The following is a 21,829-nucleotide window of genomic DNA, read 5'->3' on the forward strand; positions in this document are numbered from 1 at the left end:
TTTCCCGGCACTGTAGAAAAAGAAACTCGGGGAGGAAGGAGGGGGGGGGGGGGGGCACGTTTTGAAGACCTCTGATGTGCAGCAACATGTATGCTGCATATTACAAAGGTATAATTTTGAATTCCACCAAACAGCGCACGTCACTTTCCGAAGCATTCAAAATCGACATTGCGATGCACTTTTGTAAGGCAGTCATAGCTCATGTCAAGTGATCTCGCCCGCTGATGACAGCATAGAACACATGATGTAGTCAGCCAATAGCAAGATCACTCTTTAAGTAACGCGAACACACAAATAAGAAAAGTTAATAGTTTATAATATACATAGCATTCACCTATAATATTGGTCTCAAAGATTAATAAGCTGTTACACTTTAAGATACATCACACAAATTTGCCAGTAAAATTTTTAATAACTATGTAAATGTCTGATCATCTGGGCTCAAAATTCTTCTAAATGGTCGTCCTCAAAGAATTGATTTTTAAATGAGAATCAAACGCTTTGTGATTTAAGAAATTCATCGTACATTTTCGCACATAGTTCATCTTGCGTAAAAGGAAATTTGGTTTGAACGTAACGCTCTTCAAACCTCCTTTCGCAATATTTTCCTGCGACCTGTTAGAAACAGGTTCTTTTCAGAAGTTGGAAGAGAGCGCCAGATAACAGGCGTCACTGCGCTTATGCAGCTACGATGACGCAGGAAGACCGTATGTTCGTACGTGTAAAACATTAAAAAATCTTACATTATGCCATAAAAGAAACAAGACATCAGAGGACACTTCAACCGCATTGGAATTTCGTGAAGCATACTAAAACGCATAATTCAGCTTAAAACGCACATTCATATGTCCAGATTCATATGTAAATTTTCTTGGAGTACCAGTACTGTATTATCTCGTTTGGTTCTTTATTATGACATAATACCATACGTTCACTTGAAATGCAGTGAATAGTTGAAACTAGCCAATAGTGTGAAATTAAACATTTTGTTTCAAATAAAGCAGAAAAGATTAATGAAACCCAAATCTCTTTAGCAAACTGACAAAAATAACTTCATTGTTCTGCAAGGCGATTAATGCTTGACTGTCATGAAAGTGGAAATCAAATCTAAAACTAATAATATATTATAGCCTTACGTAATTATGCGAAAGTATTTTTAATTCATTTGATAACTCCCGGCTCCAAAAATCCGTTTGTCATCATTTAATGTGAGACCAATAAACGAAGAGGAAAGAGCAAAAATCACTGTACGTAAACACAGGTCACGTGGAGAAGACCCATCTCCCCACCACAACTCAGACTGTTTTGGGCATCAGTGCCAGATTTACTATATATCTGAATTGGGGCAATATTAATTAGTAGCGCCCAGCCACACTTCTGAAACCAGAAGCGGGAGAAGGTACTACTCGTACGCGACTCAACTGCGCATGCGCAAGAGCCCACCCGCAGCTGCTCAAACGAATCTAATTTAAACAGTAGTCACGTCACGCTCATTGGAGGCAATTTGTTGTTACAAAGCATTGCGTAGTTTTCCCAACACCTTTGACACACTTTGCTTTTGGCAGACGCTTGTGTGAGCACTGTGTTTTGTTGTTGTATACGGTGCATTTCCTTTGCAACTTAAGTTTTATTTTCGTTTTTTTTTTCTCTCGTTCATATTTTGTTGCTGGAGTATTATTCTGCAATAGTGGGATACAGTAATGTCCTTTGTTAGAGTATTGGTTCTTACCAGTCAAAAGCACAAAAATTTAACTGAAATCTAAAACAATGAAAACTTCCCGGAATTCTAAAAAATACCCGGGTTTTTCCCGGTTTTCTCCAGAATGAAAAAATTCCCGGGTTTTTCCCGAATCTCCCGGTTGTCCCGGGTCGTAAACACCCTGACATTGTCTGATAAGAAGTTTCAAGCACAGTACAGCATCTCAGTGATAAACCACTCACCTCATTTGCCTGATCCTGTGACTTATCTATCCCCCATAGTCAAATCTACATTAAAAGGAACAAGGTTTTGGTCCACTGAAGCACTGAAAGAGAAAGCTCAGCAAGGAAATCACAGACGAAGACTTCCAGTCTTGTTCCTGTCAGTGGTAAATTCGAATGGAGTGATGTAGGCATAGAGGAGGGGTCTAGATTGAAGGTGACAATAACTAAACACATGTGTTTTTGAAATAAAATATTTTTCAGCAAAGGTCCCACTTTTTTATAGCCATACCTCATATAGCCATACCATAGGTTCAATCATAACTGAGAAGTATCTATGAAGAGACCAGACGAACCTATGGTTCCTGAGGAGAGGCTGCTGTCTTTTCAGTAACTACAGTGACAAGTCTGGATGATAGGCTGATCTGGCATTGTAACATTTAGCCAACATGATTTTGCTGTGTTGCTACTGTAAAGGTTGAAATTGAGGGAAAACTACAGGCATTGTTCTTTCCAAGGGCATGCAACTCTGCTATATGGCTTAAGGAGGATAGCAAGCTCTTGATAAAATATCCCAGAGGTAAAATTACCCCCCATTCAGATCTCCAGGCAGGACTACTTAGGATTATGTTGTCATCAGCAAAAACAAAACTGACGTTCTATAGGTTGGAGTGTCAAATGTTACAGCCTTTAATTGGACAGATGGAGTAGAGAATTTAAAATGGGAAGTGGCTAGAAAGGAGTTAAATACAGTGAAGTATGGTGGCAGGAAGAACATGACTTCTGATTAGGAGAGTACAGAATTACGATCACAAAACAAGCAGATTCATGCAGGAGTAGATCCAATAATAAATAATAAAATAGTATTGGAGGTAAGATATACAAGCAGCAAAGTGAATACATTATTGAAGTCAGTAGACACACAGTCAACACCAACCACAGTAGTACAAGTCTACAAAGTATATGCCTATTAGGCTCACAGATGATTGAAGGAATGTAAGATGAGATACAAGAAATTATCCAGATACTAAAGGAAGATGAAAATTTAGCTGTGATTGGTGACTGGAATTGACAGTAGGAAAACAAAGACAAGAAAAAATAGTGGTAAAACATGGTCTGGGGGACAGGAACAAATGTCAAAGTGGCCAGGTACGATTTTGTACAAATAATCATTTAATCATTGCCAACATTTAAAAGAACAGGTCCCCAGTGGTAAGATCAACTTTTTGAAACCATCTATTTAGTGATGTACATTATGATCCCCAGTATTGCACCCTGCAGCTACTTGCACTGCTGGGCCCTCATCTGGAAGTAACTGAAGAAAAAAAAAAAAAAAAGTTCAGACTTTTGCACGACGCACAATGGCTTTCAAAAAATAGTATTCCATAGACAGGTTGCATGGTGTAATGGATAGTGTACAGAAGGTTGTGGGTTTGAATCTCTATGAGACACTCCCATGGATCAAACAAACCTGTGACCATTCATGCTGTCCCTCTTTGTATATGTTCAATATCCCCTGTTAGTCCTATGTGGTACGAGTCCCACACACTTGAGCAATATTCTAGGATGAGTAACACAAGGTGATTTGTAGGCAATCTCCTAAGTAGACTGATTACACTTCCCCAGTATTCTATCAATAAATCAAAACCTACCACCTGCTTTACCCATGACTGAGCCTATGTGATCATTCCATTTCACATCCCTACACATTGTTACACCAAGGTATTTAAATAATTAATGGAAAATCTTATATAAAGATGTGAAACATCCATCCTTGCTACCCTCCCTGTTTTCCTTTCCCTGTTGCTTCATAACCTTTGTTGTGAGTAACTAAATCCACTTTCCCTTCTTCCCTTTCTTTCCCCTCTCTCCTCCCTGATGAAGGAACATTTATTGCGAAAGTTAGGAATGTAAATTTTCGGTTGTTTTTTGTGTATCTATCGGCTGTACTGAGCTGAGGTAAGTAGTGGCCAGCCCCTCTATCTTTTTGTTAGTATTTGTTTCACACCACGGTATTTGTATGAGTTGGCCGATTCCAATAGTGACTCAGTGATATTATTGTCATAGGATACTATATTTTTAAAATTTTGTGAAGTTCAAAATTTTTCCTTTCTGAACATTTAGAGCAAGTTGCCAATCTCTGCATGACATTGAAATTTTATCAAGATCTGATTGAATATTTATGCAGCTTCTTTCAGATAGTACATCATTATAGATAATTACATCATCTGAAAAAAGCCTGATAGGTCATTAATATACAACATTAACAGCAAGGGTTCCAACACACTTCCCTGGGGCACCCCTGCAATTATTTCTACATCTGCAGTCACAAATTTTGATAATACGGAAATATCACTAAATAAATGGGTAAATCATGAATAAATGTTTAAAAAGTGCAATAATGCTAAAAAGAAATAAATAAATAAAAAACAATATAGTACATCCCTGTGTTATATGTACATATACAAGCACACATTTCCAAGTTACAAAAATGTAAGTTAAATTTTAAAGAAATTGCCCACAGTCCTTTGTTTTAAAACAGAAAATAATTTTTTAGCAGCAATGTTATCCCATCTTCTAAGAGGCACAGTGTCAGTTGGAAATGCTTCAGTTTGCTGCTCAATATAAAGTAATGCCAGATCTTGCACTGAAAACCACTAGTACAATTTCTTCAGGTAATTCCTCGACATCACTACCTTCAGTGGATTCACTGATCATTTCAACACGGCAACATTAGTCACTTCAAATCATTTGTCACTGTTCATTCATTCTGAAACACGACTCACATTCACATTTCCACATCAAGCAAGCTTTTGCAATCAGTACTACCAATGGTAGGTCATCTCAGTCTGTACTGTAGGTTACATTTCATTCTGCAAAATCGGGTTCTAAGACTTTTTTTAGTGTCTCCGCCTTTATTTCAGCCCACGAATCGACAAATCACCTATCCAGTAAAGTACAACTTTTATCATAGGTTTTTGTTTGTTTATTTTCAGAAATTCTTTGATGGCTCCTTCACCTTCTGTCGCTTGCAGAAGTATCTGAAACAAATGCCAATGATACCTCTCTCTCTCTCTCTCTCTCTCTCTCTTCCAGCATTGTAAAATGCCTTGGTCAACAAGCTGCATTAAAATCGTCATGTTAGCAGGAAGAACAACGCGCAAATAACGTCACACTGCAATTCTTCCTCATCAGGATCTGAACAGCATTAGCAACCGTTAAGATTGCTTTGGAAGGCAAGTACATTTTCTTTAGATATATTTTGGTCTCTGGAACAAAATATTTCAAAAATCACTTCTTAAAAATATTTCTGTCCATCCAAACAGATTTCTGGTGGACATATGTAACAGCAGTGCAGAGGCAGTAATACTTTTTAGCTTTAAGCTTAGCAGACTTCCCTATTACCAGCACCTTCAATTTACAGTCTCCACCTGCATTCAATGCAGCAAGAACTGTTAAACTTTTTTTATGTTTTTTGTAGCTTGGGGCAGATTTTTCTTCTTTTGAGACTAGAGTTTTATATAGAAGCATTTTATAATCTAGCCCTGTTTCATAACAGTTACACAGATGATCAGGATTAAGATTTCCTTCTTCCATATTTTTTCTTAATCCTTCACAAAGCAGTGTAACAGATTAAGAAGCTGCAGAAAGTTTTTCACCACAAATTTCATGCTGCCTTCAGCTGTATAGCTTCTTCCACCTATTCTACCATCCTGAACTCTCAGTAAAATCATCCTCAACTTCCTTTATCTCATTTCTGAAAAATATAACTCTTCTTTGCACAATAGGTCCTAAAATTGGATTTCCTTTTTGTCTTTGTTGAGTAAACCAAATGAACAAAGCTTCACTCGTTTCTTTTTTTTCCCCCTCTGTTTCTATGCCAATCTCCAACCATCACTTCACCAACTCCATACTCAACAACAAGTTTTTTTTAATCATTATCCTTTGTGTAATCTTTTCAAAGCCTCCAGTTTCACATTCAACGACATATATTTTCTCTTACTCCAACCCCTGTTGTAATGTATGAATTAAAACATTAGGAAACACACACATATGTACAGTACACACACGTGACACAGGTGGGCTCACTACAGTACAGACGTCATTACACAACCAACTACTGTACATACAACGATGGTCATCCAGTGTTGTAAAATTTGTATTGCACTGTTAATGAGGTGTACTGCATTTTAATAACCATTGTAGTTGAGTAGACACAATAATAGCAGTAACAATGCACTGTACAACTGACTATCAGGCGGTCCCGATTAGTGAAGGGTCAACAAAGAAAGAGCAAGCACATTCCTTGAAATCTAAAGGTGCCTGTCCATCTGTAATAGAAATGCATTAGCGGTTTGAGGCCAATATTATTTCTGTGCATTATGAATAAAAAACCCTAGGTGGGATAGTTTTTGCCTGTACTCTACATGGAAAACTGAAAGGAAGCTCAAAATTTAATACATTTTAAAGCACATAAAATTTACATGTAGACAATGTGGGAAAACAGGTTTTTATTCTAGTTTTATGAAAATTTTGATTTTCTTAAGACCAGCTCAAATTACATGGAACCTCAAAATACTGGGGCTCGAATTAGCAGTGCTCTACTATATAAGCAAAACAAAATTCAGGCAAAATGAGAAATGGAGTAATGAATGGAGTAACACAAATGAAAAGTAGGAGGATAAAATGAAAGAAATTAAATTGAAGTTAACCTCCAATCCCCCCACCCCCCCTCGTGAGCCATGGACCTTGCCATTGGTGGGGAGGCTTGTGTGTCTCAGCAATGCAGATAGCCGTACTGTAGGTGCAACCACAGTAGAGGGGTATCTGTTGAGAGGCCACACAAATGTGTGGTTCCTGAAGAGGGGCAGCAGCCTTTTCAGTAGTTGCAGGGCAACAGTCTGGATGATTGACTGATCTGGCCTTGTAACGCTAACCAAAATGGCCTTGCTGTGCTGGTGCAGCAAACGGATGAAAGCAAGGGGAAACTACAGCTGTAATTTTTCCCGAGGGCATGCAGCTTTACTGTATGCATGGAGAGCTGAAACAAACCAGTGTCTGGACTGAAGACCACACAACAACAATACATAAAATTAATTAAAATCACATGAACAAAGATTACAGGCAGAAAAAGAATGACAGGAAGAAAAATGACAGCAAATGAAGAAATTGACAGAACAATTAAAATGATATGACAAAGGAACAGAAATAAAAAATACATTTAAACAAATTAATTGAATAAAAATAATGATCAAAGTCATTGCAGCAAAAAAATAAAGAAAATTTAAAATATCTTATGGGTTTCAAAACACCTGACCTCCAGTGTGCTAAGACCTTGCCCTATTATTGCCATACAACTGTCCATACAATACCACTTTTTTCACGCTACTGAGTATCACAAAAAATTACAATTTTTTGCCCGCAAACAAGGCCCAATAGGATGAATGGCTACAGTGTATGACACTCAGTTTCTTAACTTATTAAACTGTGCAGGTGGTTTCAGAAAGTTGATCCCAACACTTGGGACTTCTCCTTCTTAGTTTAAAAATCGTGAAAGAAGGTTGTAGATTTGGTAGAAAACTGGAGACACAGGAAAGTTTCAGATAGATTATACAATGATAAAATCAAGCAATGGAAACTCCAGGTTGGAATATAAACAACACTGAAAAAGATATATTGCTACTCATTGTAAATAAAGGTGACATGTTGAGTTGCAGACAGTCACAACAAAATGGCTGTATCACATTGAGCGTTCAACCAAAGCCTTCTTTAGAAAAGAAAACACACACACATCCACACAAGCACTCACACCTCATGCAGAAATGACCACTATTTTCAGTCACTGCAGCCAGAATGCAAGTGTTGCATTGAAGGAAAACAGCAATATGGAGTGGAGTGGGGAAGGGGAAGAGATAGAGTATGGGTGGTGGACAGAGAAGAGCACTGTGGCATGGCAGGACAGGGCTGCTTGGCACAGTGTCAGAAGGCTGTATGGAGGGACGTGGGGTGAAAGTAGGTTACCATAGGTTGAGAACAGGATAATTTCAAAAGCAGAGAAGGTATTGTAAGAATAACTCCCAACTGCGCAGTTCAGATAAGTGGGTGGTGGAGAGGAGGGTCCAGATGGTCCAGGTTGGAAAACAGACACTGGAATCAAGCATGTTATGTTCAACTGCATATTGTGCCCCACAGGGTGGCTCACTTTGGTCTCGTCCACTGTTTTGCGGCAGACATTCATCCCGTTGAACAGCTGGTTGGTAGTCATAACAATGTGAAAAGCTTTGCAATCATTGCAGCAGAGATGGTATTTGACATGTCTACTTTCACGTGGACAGGCCTCTGATGGGTAGGATAAGCCTGTGACAGGACTGGAATAGGAAGTGCTGGGTGGCTGGACTGGGAAGAACTTGCAGAGATCATATCTCATATCCCTGTGGCAAGGGGTTAGAACTGGGAGTGACATAGAGATGGAAAACTGCTTTAGGAGGGCTGAGAAGGATCTTGGGTAGGATATTCATTATTTCAGTAACTGATGAAAGATAATCAAAGCTTTGATGAAGGATGTGGCTCAGTTGCTCCAGCCCAGGGTGGTACTGGATGACAAAGGGGGCACTCCTTTGTAGATGGTTCTTAAAGGTGGTGGGAGGACTGGCGATGTGTATGGATATTGCACAGGAAACCTAATTGTGTACTAGGTCTGGGGGATAGTGGCTGTCTGTGAAGGCCTATGTGAGACCTTCAGCATACTGAGCAAAGGAGCTCCCAAGTGGCCAGGCTGCATGAGAGGGATTTTTTGTTGTGGAAAAGAGAGCAGCTGTAGAAATACAGGTACTTTTGGTGGTTGGTGTGTTTGATATGGTCAGAGCTGTGGATCAAGCCATCAGAGAGGAGCACGTCAACCACCAGGAAGATGGCATGCAAAGCTGAAGAGAACCCGGTGAAGTGGAGGGGAGAGAAGGTGTTGAGGTTGTGAAGGAATGACGATAGGTTGTCTTGGCTATGAGTCCAGATCATGTAGATATCATCAATGTACCTGAACCAGAGCAGACGCTTACGGTTTTCATAGGCTGTGAAGGCTTCCTTTAGACACCCCATAAACAGGCACACAAGGATGCCATGCAGGTGCCCATAGCTGTGTTATGGGCTTTTTTATTTACCTTCCTTTTAAAGGAGTTGTGTGTTAGGAAGAAATTAGTAATGTTTCTGAGAAATGAAGTAGTGGGTTTGGAGTCTGAAGCATGCTGGGAGAGCTACTGTTCAATAGTGGCAAAACTATGGACATGAGGGATTTTGGTGTATAGGGAAGTGGTGTCTACAGTGACGAGTAGGGATTCAGGACGTAAAAGAGTGGGGGGATTGTGGAGAGCCAGTGAAGGAATCTTTGATGGTGAAGGTATCTTTGACAGCTAGAGTCTGAGCAATTTGTTGGAGGTGTTGGTCAGTGATGGCCAACATTCTTTCAGTGGGGGCACAATAACCAGCTACACTAGGGCATCCAAGACTGCTGGTGTTGTGGATTTTGGGGAACATGTAGAAGATCCGTGTTTGGGGTGTCATATGAGTGAGAAGGGAAATAGATTCAGGGTGAGGTTCTGGGAAGGGTCTAAGGCTTTAAGCAGGGACTGGAGGTTAGGTCAGGCTTCTGAGATGGGATCACTCTGGCCAAATTTAAAGATGGAAGGAAAGAAGCTTAGGTTTAACAACCCATCAACATCGAGGTCATTGGAGATGGAGCACAAGCTCAGACTGTGTCAACGATGGGGAAGGAAATCAGTCGTGCCCTTCCTAAAGGAACTATCCCGACATTTGTGTAGAACATTTTAGGGAAATCACTGAAAACCTTAATCTGAATGGCTGGATGCGGGTTTGAACTGTCATCTTCCCTGATGACACACTGAGGTGCACACAGGAACAATAAAAAAGACTGTTACATATTGAGCTTTCAGCCAAAGCTTTCTTCATAAAATAATAAAACGCACACATTCACACAAACGGGCACACCTCAAATGTATGTGACTGCTATCTCTAGCTACTCCAGCCAGAATGCAACTGTCCCACTGAACAAAAGCAGCAATCTGGAGTGGAGTGGGGAAGAGGGACGATAGCAGGGCATGGTTGCGGGCAGATACGAGCACTGTCTGGTGTAGAGTCCACGGATTAAACAGTGGCAGGACAGGACTGCCTGGCACAGCAATGTGAGGCTGTGGAGGTGGCTTGAAAGTAGGTTCCTGTAGGTTAAGGACGGGATGATTTCAAAAGCAGAGAATGTGTTGTAGTTTGGAGTTTTGAGAAGCTAGGAAGGTATCATCTAAATGGCCCATAAACAGGTCGACAAATGTGGGTGCCATGCGAGTGCCCATGGCTGTGTTATGGCCTTGTTTGTATACCTTCCCTTCAAAGGAGAAATAGTTGTGTGTTAGGCCACAGTTAGTAAAGTGTACGAGGAATGAGGTAGTGGGTTTGGAGTCTGAAGGATGTTGGGAAAGATAGTATTTAATAGTAGCAAGACCATGAGCATGAGGGACATAGGTGTATAAGGAAGTGACATCAACAGTGACAAATAGTGATCCAGGAGATAAACGGATGGGGGGATGGTGGAGAGTCAATGAAGGAAGTGGATTGTATCTTTGACGTGGGATTATGGGCAGCTGGTTGGAGGTGTTGGTCAATGAGAACCAAAATTCTTTCAGTGGGGGCACAATACCCAGCTACAATGTAGTGTCTAGGTTTGTTGGGTTTGCAGCTTTTGGGGAGCGCCTTCAAATGCCCATTGCCAACGTCATTTCTCATTTCCCCAACACCATCCCTGCCACAGAGGACTCCTGTCCCATCTTTTGCAGTTCAGAAAAGTATCCCTTAAATGCTGCCTAAAACAAAGAATCGTAATTTTCTTTCTCTGGATCCCACTACTCCTTTCACAATGACCATCTTTTCAGATTCCATCAGTCCCTGTCCCTCACAAACCTGGTACTGCAGAAAGACCTCTCCATAACACAGGCATCCCAGAACCATCCCTGGTCCCTTCACAAGATATTGCTACTGTGTAAGCCCTAATATGTAGTCACACCTTTGAAATTGAATCCCTTGCTCTCCAACATGTAGAGGAGCATTCCAAACATCACCTCCATAAGTTATCCAACCTGCTGACATCCTACTGTCATCTTGGGGCACCACTGTCCAGTCCCTGTCCAACCAACAGTGCTCCTCATCATCAACCCCTCATTGCACCCAGACCCTGCCTAGCTGACCTTTCCGACTTGCCACATCCCCCGAAACTCTCTACCAACATCCCATTAAATCTAAAACTGAGACTACCCTGGAACACTGTTGTTAACCCTTCAATCAAACTCCTCAGCTGCTCGAAGTATCAGTTCTATCCAAAGGCTTCACCTTTGGCCCACACCCAAATCTAATCTTGTTGGATTTGTCAGTGAGCTACCTACTTTTTCTCAATCCCTGCAATGAAAACACTTCTTTGCCTCCAACCAAATACAGTCTAATCCTAGCACTGAACCTTGCCTTGCTCAGTTCATACCACCATCCAACCATGATCCTTCCCACCTCCCACCCAACCAGCATGTGGCCGCCTCCAGAAATTCCTTACCTCCGACATTGCCTCACTTTCCTCCTCCAAGTTACTTTCCAAGAACACCAATCATTTAGCAGAAGAAAGGAGAGTCATACACAGCCTCAAAACAGATCCTGACCTAATCATCCTACTGCAGACATAGATTCCACCACTGTCATTATGAATTGTTTGCCAATTGTTTGACTCCTCCACCTATAAACTACCGAGCAAGATGGTACAGTGATTAGCACGCTGGACTCAATATTGTTTATATAAGGGTGAGACATTTATTTCTAAAATCAGATTTGAAATTGCAAAACACCTCCAGAGCCATATGTGAACTGTGGCCATAATTTACTGGACATGAAATGCAAAAACGTAAAAAATTAAGATTGAATCTGAACAAATTGAAAGAACCAGAGTAGCTGAGAGTTTGAAAGGGAGCATTAAGCAAACAGAAAACAGGAATAAAATAGAAGATGTAATAGTGAAGGCAGAAGATAATCAGATAAGCAAAAATACAAAGTACAGTAGAAGTCTTTGCATAACACAAAATGGACCAAATTTAATTTGAAAAAAATGCAGTAAATGAAGCAAATAAAAGGAAATATACATGTTTAAAAAATGAAACTGACATAAAATGAAAAATGGGTAAACTGATATGGTTAGAGGACATATGCAAGAGTTGTACAACAAGGCATAATTAGGGTCAAGACAGATGCCACCTACAGAAAAATTAAAGAGACATACGGGAAAAAGAGAAGCAGATGTATGAATCATAAGGGTTCAGATGGCAAGCCAGTATAAAGCAAAGAAGGGAAAGTTGTTGGGCTACTTAGAAGGCCTATTAAAGGGAAATGAACTTGAAAACAATATTGTAGAAAAAGAAAAAAAAGATGAGATGGTAGATATGATAGGGCAAAAAGAATCTGATTGTGCATTGAAAGACCTAACTCAAAACAAGGTTTCTCAGGTACATGAAATATATCAGAAGCATTGAAATATTTGGGAGAATCAGAGATGATGAAACTAGTAAACCTGGACAAATATCTCACGGTTCAAGAAGGCTGTAATAATTCCAATGCCAAAGAAGGTAGATGCTGACAGTGCATGTTACTAAACTAGCAGTTAAATATGTCACGGTAGCTAAATACTGAAACGAATTATTTACAAAAGAATGGAAAAACTTGTAGAAGCCAGTGATGGAGATCACTTTGCATTCCAGAGAAATGCAGAGGTATACAAAGCAATATTGACCATACAACTTAGGCAAAACTTCTGTTTATAGTGGTTGTAGATTCTGCATTTACATCTACATACATACTATGAAAACCATTGTACGGTACATTGCGGGGGGGGGGGGGGGGGGGGATGGGAGTACCATGAACCACTACTAATAATTTATTTTCCTGTACCACTCACAAATAGAGTGTAGAGTGATGTTAAGAATATTGGTCTTTAATTATGGGGGGGCGGGGGGTGTCTGTTCTTTTATTTCTTATATACAGGAGCCACCTGGATCTGATCTGGACCTGGCGACTTATTTGTTTTCAACTTTTTCAGTTGCTCCTCTACATCATGGACGCCAATTTATATCTCCTCCAGGAGGGAGTCTGTTACAGTCAAACGAATGCATGTTTGAATGATCCTCCTGCGTGAATTATTTCTTAAAGATGAAATTTAAAATTTCTGATTCCCTTTTGCTGTCGTCTATTGCCACCCTAGACTGGCCGACATGTGACTGGATAGAAGCCTTTGACCCACTTCGCAGTTTTATGTATGACTTGAATTTTTTTGGATTCTTGGCAAGATCTTTCACTAAGGTACAATGGTGGAAGTTGTTGCATGCTTCATACAATCATCTTATGAATGCATGAATTTGACTAATTTTTTGCTTTTCACCATTTGTGCACTCTTTTTTGAACTGAGAGTTCAACAATCTCTGTTTTTCGGCCTTTTCTGAATTTTAATATTAAACTCTGGAGGGTCCTTTTATCTTTAAGTCATTTACTTGGTACATATGTTTCCACAGCATAATTTACAATCAGAAAGCTTTTGATAATAATGACTGGAATACACTCTCTGAAATTTTCAAGGTATTTTAACATTTATGCTATTCTGCAATCTGTGACATATCATATCGTATAGAACTGCATATGCTGTTGTTGCTATGCAAGCTGGTAGGAAGGACAGTTTACCCACCCTAAGCCATATGGACTGGGAATGTGGGAAAACAATGTGAATAGGCTACATTGTCCTTGAGCAATGACAAGTCGAAGGCAACTCAATATCAGATGCACAACATCCATTATTAATATATAAATACTTTACTCCTAAAGTAGACTACTCACCAAACAGCAGAAGCATTGAGTCATTCACAGGCACTTCTGTGTGCCTCTCAACAATTCAGTGCCTCTGCTTTCAGTAATTGCTCCTGTTTACCCCTAATGTATTTACATTATGTCAGAACTTCCCAATATTAATGTTTAATTGACTAAGAAACCAATCTGACAGTGCTGAAGACTTTACCCATATTGATATCCATAGAGGGTGTAAAAACTTTATAATGTATCACTGTGGTGGAGGGGAAGTATATATGAACAATTTGATATAGGACACTTGTGGTCTATCACATTGGGAAACAAACTAAAACTGGTCTACAAAAGCAACCTAAGCTACAACACACATGCATTGTGAATAGCCTCTCACTCTTAAGCCACTGGTTTTGTTGGGTGTTTTGTTAAACATATTAATTAAAACTTTTCCATGAGGGGGAAAGAAAAGAGACTATTTTAAACATTGTGCCAGAATTAATTATATTTACAATTTAGTCTAAATTTAACACATACAAGCACAATAGTTTCATAGTAAGAAGGCCATACAAACAAAACATTTTAATTGTTAATTTTATGCTGTTAAAATTCACAAAATTTTGAAGTAAAATTTACACAGACATGAATTTTACATTTTGTAAGTGCAAGAACAAGGGGTTTTTAATATTCAAGGAGAAATTTTTTGCCTGAATCTCCTGTGACACACATGCACTGTAGGTTACGCAGCTTTTGCAGGCTAATTTGAGGTTGTTTTCCAGTCTGATAGACCACAAGAGTCCTTTATCAATTTGTTCATCTAAACTTCAACCACACCACTGTGGTACACTGTAAGCAGTTACTGTTTACATTCTGTATAGTTACATTCTGTATAATTACAATTTCAATTATTAAAAACTGACCCACAGAAATTAACAAAAGAACTAATTTACATGTTGACCTGTCTGTGCAACCAGGTGGGAAACAGCAAAATGATGTTCAATGCAGTATAGCTACGATGTACATGAGGTCAACACATTTCAATCACAAGTGCTTCATTTTAGTTAAGAAAGTTAAAATTAAACTGATGAAATGGTAATTTAACTGAAGAAACATAGAAATAGGTACTGTGCATTATTTTATGAATATTGTGGAGCTTGAAGTGTTACATTCAGATTCCATGATTGTTACTGTGGTTAATGAATTTAGATTGGCTATCAACGGATTGATTGTGATAAGGAAGTCTTTTCCTTGTGGTGGTTTGAATTAATAAATGAGACTGCATCCCAAGTATTGAGACATTATTGAATAGTACCATTCTCAAAAGACGTTTCAAACGTTATTGTTTACAATCACATGTCAGAAGCTGTGGCCTACAGAGAAGAAATTTGATGGGAATATCAAGACAGCTTTAGAGGATATAAGGTAAGCAAGCATCTACTTGGTCATCTAGGGTAGAATCAAGGGCAGTTTGCTGTACTTTACCTTGGCGGTTCATCCAGCATAGCCCTCCACATGCAACCTTCCACAAACAACAACTTTTGTGGTTAGTTTGCCTGGCACAGGGATGTATCATTGCAGGAAGTTCTCTTTTATAATGTAACAATTTTTAAAGAGGGGAAAAACTGCAGTAGCAGGGATAAAAGATAAGGAGCTTAAAGATAGAGAATCTGTAGCTAAAAAGGGAATGAGGCAGGGTTGTAGCCTATTCCCCATGTAATTCAAACTGTAGATCCAGCAATCTGTGACGTAAATAAAGACAAAATGGAAAGGGAATTAAATTTTTGGGAGAAGAAATAAGAACGTGAGGTAAGCTGATGACACTGTAATTCTGTCAAGAGATGACAAATTAGTCATTAAATGGAATGGACAGTGTCTTGAAAACAGCCTATAAGGTGATACTATGGGAATTAAACTAGGAAATGAGACACAAATGGGATGTTGCCAAATTAAATCATGAGATGCTGTGGGAATTAGGTTATGAAAAGAGTCACTAAATTAGTAGGTGAGTATTGGATTTGAGGAGCAAAATAACTGATAAGGGTGCAAGTGAGGAGGATATAAAATGTAGACTGGCAATAGCAAGTAAAGCATTTCTGGAAAAAAGAGGAATTTGTTAACCTTTAATATCAGTTTGACTGTTAGCTAGTCTTTTCCAAAAGTATTTGTGTGGGATGGATGAGAATAGAAGATTTTACAATGTGAAGCTACAGAAGCACACTGAAGATTAAATGGGAAATTCAAATAACAAAGAGATACTGAATGCTATTGTGGAAAAATTGAAATACACAGCACAACTTAACAAAAGGAAGGGATCTCTCTGCAGGGCACATTCTGAGACATCAAAGAACTATCAGTTTGGTAATGGAGAGAGAGAGAAAGAGAGAGAGAGAGAGAGAGAGAGAGAGAGAGAGAGAGAGAGAGAGACACTAATGAGCAATGTATCAGGTATGAGGACAAAATAAAATCGAGATCAGTCCAATAACCACTGCCAGCTAGATGACGATAGGTATTAAAAACTTAAGGATTTGTAATGCATTTTGACTACCCTAAAAAGTATTTCATTAGGTTGTGATACATGCACCTTAAACCTTTCAGTTTTGGCAATGGTTTATAATGTGGAAAAACAGTGTTCCTGTCTGATGTAGCAGAACTGGTATATGTAATGAACACTGCCATAATCTCCTCCTTACCATCAGAAGACAAATTGAAATTGAGTGGTGATGAAGATTCATAATCCAGTAAACCCCCAATTCTTTAAAGAATCAAATTCCCATGTACCAAATGCCAGATGATTTTACAAATGAGTTAAATATTTGCATTTATCAAGTAAGCAAGAAAAATTTAGGAAAGGTTTGAAATTATGCTTGAAGTTTGCTGGAAGTCTCTAAGTGTTCCCATTACGAAAAACTGGATGATTATGAACCGAGTAATTTGCACTACATTTTACACAAAAGTTAGCTTTTCATGCATCTAAATGCTTACAATGTCATATCTCTTGAATTATATGTTGTACACTAATATTTTTTGCAAGTACATTCAGTGGTATATGTGTATACTATCTGCAAACTGTGGTGTGAAGAGAGTTAGTAGTAAAGAAGTAACAAATTAAAACACCATGCCTGATGCTGGAGTCTGACTGCATGAACAGCAAAAGTGTAGCAAGCAATAAAATTTTTTCCTTTTGTAATTTTGTGTGTGTGTGTGTGGGGGGGTGGGGGGGGGGGAGGGGGGGGTCAGTGAGAAAAAGTTTTGAAAGAGTAAGAAAATATGTGAAAGTTGGTTGCAAATCATTAAGAGTTCTCACATTACCTCGAAACAAACACATGGTTTCTAACTGTACTACTTGTCTTATTATGTTAAACTTTTAACATAATATTATGCCTCTTAATGATTAGATTAGGAGAGCATTTAAAATTTTTAAATTCAGTCAATAATTATGAAAAATACTGAAAATCATATTTTTGTTGCTGTTATGCTGCAACTGGCACTAGGTTCTGGGATAGTGTTTCAATAATACAAATGCCCTGATAATAGACTTTTTTGTTACCTTTGAAATAAGCAACAGCCAATCCACACTGTGTCTTGAATGTAGCTTTCTTCACTTGTAAGTACGATTTGATTGCTGCGTCATATTGCTGTAGCTGTACCAAAACCCTTCCATAATTGGCAAAGACTATGTCTCGCTTTTCATCACCTTCCTCAGATTCAAGCAGCTGCAAAGCCTTACAAAATGCAGCAGCTGCAGTCCCGTACAACTGCTGTCTTTCCATCAGCAGACCAAGCATATTTAGTGCACATGCATCTTTTGGTATCACACCTATAAAAAAAAAGAAAGATTTTTTTAGGTCAAGTGTAGTAGTTGTTGAGGAACCAAATTTTTCTGAAGAGGTTCTACAATTAAAACCAAATAAAATTCTTACAACACCCTTCTGTATCCTGAAAATACTGTCCCTGTAAGTTGAGTTTCACCAAAACAGATTCCCAAACTTATTAATGAATGGGAAGATGCAGAACAAACTGGTTTCTTCATTTATACATCATCCCCTACTAGATGAACTAAGATGCTATATTAATTATGGGCATGAGAAATGACTTGCATTATATTTCACTCATTTTCATGTGCATTACTTCAAGATCTTATAAAATTGGTAATTTTTTATACAGGAGGCTGTGGATTGCTGTGTCATAAAGGTTAAATAATGTGTTTGTATTGGTAGCACTGTCAGAAACAGTATCATATCATTTTGTGGTATAAACATGCACTGTACGTCGAAGTGCTAATGTTTTTCCAAGGAAAATGATGAATAAGTTGGTAAATCTCTTAAAAAGTAAAGTATGATGCCAAAATGAAGTGTTTTTCAAGAAACTTGGGTTTCATGGTAATAGATTTTCGAATAAAGGGAAACACTGTGTTCAACTTGTGGCATATGAAGTTATGGACAATGAAATACAGGCAAACTTGTCAGTATCTAGAGAAACACCCATAAGTGCTTCGAAGATTAAAATAAAACTTTGTGATACACAGTTTTCTCAAAATGAAAGTTATGTAAATGGTAGTATATTCTAATAGATTTACACATCCTAACAAGGGTGTTAGGTGAATGTGTGTGTTGAAAAATATGTGGAGGGCCAGTTAGTTTACATGAAGACAGTGAGGTATCAAATGGACTAACCAGGAAACGTGTCATTAATTGTGCCAATTGCAAATATACTAATTCATTTTGGAATTCTGATAAATGTAAAGATAATTATTTTGAAGTAAATGTTAGGTGGTTTTATGGATTGAGAGTGACTGGCAAAGGATAAACTGCAGCAGAAACAATGTGTGCTGTGGTTAATATGCCATGTCCACCTTGTAAAATCGACAAGTGTGCACAATTTATTGGAGCTGCTGTGGAACCTGTTGCATGTAAGTCAATGAAAGGGGCTACAAATGAAGCTGTTGAAATAAAAGATGGTGTTATCAACATACCAGTTGCTTTTGATGGCACTTGGCAGAAGTGTGGCTACAGTTCTAAGAATTCTGTTGCTAAAGTGACCAGTGTGGATACTGGAAAGGAAATAGATTTCCATATTTTAACCAAACATTGTCATAAGTGTAAATCAGGGAATGAAGAAGGGCATATCTGTGACAGAAATAATGAAGGAACAAGTGGTGGTATGGAGGCCTCTGCAGCTATCGAAATTTTTAGTTGATCTGTGAACGAAAGGGGAGTGTGTTACACTAAGTTCTTAGGTGATTGAGACTCAAAAGCATATAACAGTGTAGCAGCCACTCAGCCTTATAGTGAGAAGATTATCACAAAACTGGAATGTGTTGGTCATGTCCAGAAGAGGAGGGGCACCAGGTTGAGGAAGTTGAAACAAAGTTTGAGACACAAGAAACTTTCTGATGGTAACACCATAAGAGCTAGGCTGACAGACAAAATGATTGATGAACTACAGCAGTATTATGGGATGGCCATTAGAAATAATACTGAGGATTTGTTGAAACTGAAGCAGGCAGTACGGGCTACCTTCTTCCACCAACTGTCAACTTATGAAAAAGCAGTACACCACCTTTGCTCTCCTGGACCTGATTCATGGTGCAATTACCGCAATGTCCAGTACTCAAACAGTTCATACAGCCATAAACATTCCATCCCAGCAGCAGTCATTGATATCATAAAACTTATTTATAGAGACCTGGCAAATCGTGAAGTACTGAAGAAGTGTCCGCATGGTAAGACTCAAAATCCCAATGTGTCATTCAATAATCTTATATGGACTCGCTTACCAAAAAATGTTTTTTGTTGGAATGAAGAGTGGAGGGTCAGTGATGCTGTTATTGCTTTTAATGATGGCAACATTGGTAGGGTGAAAGTGCTACAGCATTTGGGAATTAATCCTGGAGCAAACTGCATTAGAGAACGGATGGACAAGGTTCACAATGAAAAGCAGAGTATGCAGTACAAATGGCTACTACTACAAAGTCCAGAAAGAAGAAAAGAAGAAAATACTTGGAAAAAGAGCAAGAGGATGATATACAGTACAGTGCAGGATGCTTCTGAGTGATTAAAAATAAAAAAAGTAAGCACATATTAAGTGAGTTACAGTCTCTTGAAACTTAAGAAGCCGTTCCTGAAAATTTACATTTTCTGTTGCATTTTTCCCTAAATTTTAAGGGAGTAATGATGTACCTATCCTGGGTCTACTGAACTAAAAAAGAGAACATGATATTATGTATATTTAAAATTATTCAGGATAATGTTCAAAAAGGTACACAAAATGATAACCACGTAATTAAAAAATTGTATTTCCGAAAGCAGTGGATGAAATACAATTAATGTATTTCAGTAGTCTTAGAATGTACATTTTAATGTCCTGTAAAAGTTTCATGTCAATGGCTATAGTGGTTCCTGAAATACAGGGAAGCCAAATCACTAAATTTAACCTTGTTGGGATAGGGCATTGCAACTCCCCTTAAGGTTGTTAATAATCTCAAAAAGTTCTGGACTGTTTTACTTCAAAATTTTACAGAATACGCTAATAAATGTTCAGACACACGTAGGCTACATATTTTTAATGTATATAGTATATAAATAAATAGATGCTACATAAAAAGGACAGGTTTTTAGCAAAAATTTACTTCAAATTTTTGCATGATAGTCTAACAATTGCTCAGAAAGACATAGGCTACATATTTTTAATATATATGGTACATAAATATATATACCTAATACATAAAGGGGAAACATTATTAGTAAATATCTCTAATAGTTCTTGATCGACTTTTTTCCTACTTTCCACTACCACCAATAAACTCTGAGGCAGTCGCATTCTACATGCTTTTCAAATATATGTGGTATATAAATATTTTTGTAATACATAAAGGGGAAACATTGTTAGCAAAAATCTTGATAAGTTATTGAGCGTTTTACTTCAAATTGTTACATGATACTCTACTAACATTCAGACTGACATACTCTATTACTTAGGTTTTCTGTTAAAACACTGTGAAAAAGAAAATACTGTGCTCTCAAAATGCATGGTTTCATTTTCTTTCTCACAGTCGGTTTTAACTCAGATATAAGGGCATTTAAATTATCAGACAAATTGTTTCTTGCACATTATTCTTTCTCATTATATATAATTTTAAACAAAAATTGTACACACAACTATGTGCAGTTTTGTTTTCTTGCCAGCCAGGGTGGCTGAGCTGTTCTAGGCGCTTCAGTCTGGAATCGCGCGACAGCAACGGTCGCAGGTTCGAATCCTGCCTCAGGCACGGTTGTGTGTGATGTCCTTAGGTTAGTTAGGTTTAAGTAGCTCTAAGTTCTAGGGGACTGGTGACCTCAGAAGTAAAGTCCCATAGTGCACAGAGCCATTTGAACCATTTGTTTTCCTCATCACAATCAGTTTTAAGAGGAAAGAGGAATGTATCTATGGCATATCAACGTATTAGACTACTACTATGAAATTTGAATCATCCAAAACTTTGCTGTCCTACCCTTTCAAAGATTAAAACTATGCAAAAGGCTGCAGCTATGAAGTTTTCCACAATGGAGTCCTTTCATGAAAATTTCTCAGTTCACTTGCCATATAAAATTCCAAGATTTTGATGATACCCTCAGTCATTGCCATCATAAACTAAAACTGTCATGAACTGACAAGATTCCCTCTTTTATACTCACAGTTGTGAGATTAAGCATCTGAAGATGGTGTTCAGAAGGAACGGGTATTCCGTCTGTGACATTAGATCCATGCTGTTGCAAAAAAATTGCCATTCAAACAAGCCCAGAGGACAAATACATAGAATGGCTTCCATTCTGTGGTGCAACAACTTGCAAGATAGGTAGAGCTCTAAAGAGGCAAGGATTCAGGCCAGTCTTTCAACCATCCAGAAAAATTAAAGAAATGTTGCAAATCGGCCTTAGAGTGCCAGGAATATATATCATTCCTTGAGCGTGTAACAAGTTATGTGAGCTAGTCTACAAGAATGGTTGCTGATTGTTGCGTAGAGCATCAGCATCACCTTAAATACAGGCAC

General features: G+C 38.4%; 1 protein-coding gene across 1 annotated transcript in view; it reads right to left on the reverse strand.

Annotated features, from left to right (window-relative positions):
* LOC126267374 (tetratricopeptide repeat protein 37) overlaps nt 1–21,829 on the reverse strand; it is a 159,604-nt gene that overhangs the window by 21,227 nt on the left and 116,548 nt on the right. Inside the window, exon 16 of the mRNA XM_049972555.1 lies at nt 17,348–17,617. Within this exon, the coding sequence (XP_049828512.1) occupies nt 17,348–17,617 (270 nt within the window). The remainder of the gene's footprint in view (nt 1–17,347; nt 17,618–21,829) is intronic.

Source organism: Schistocerca gregaria, chromosome 4 (assembly GCF_023897955.1).
Source record: "Schistocerca gregaria isolate iqSchGreg1 chromosome 4, iqSchGreg1.2, whole genome shotgun sequence".
Taxonomy (NCBI): Eukaryota; Metazoa; Arthropoda; class Insecta; order Orthoptera; family Acrididae; genus Schistocerca; species Schistocerca gregaria.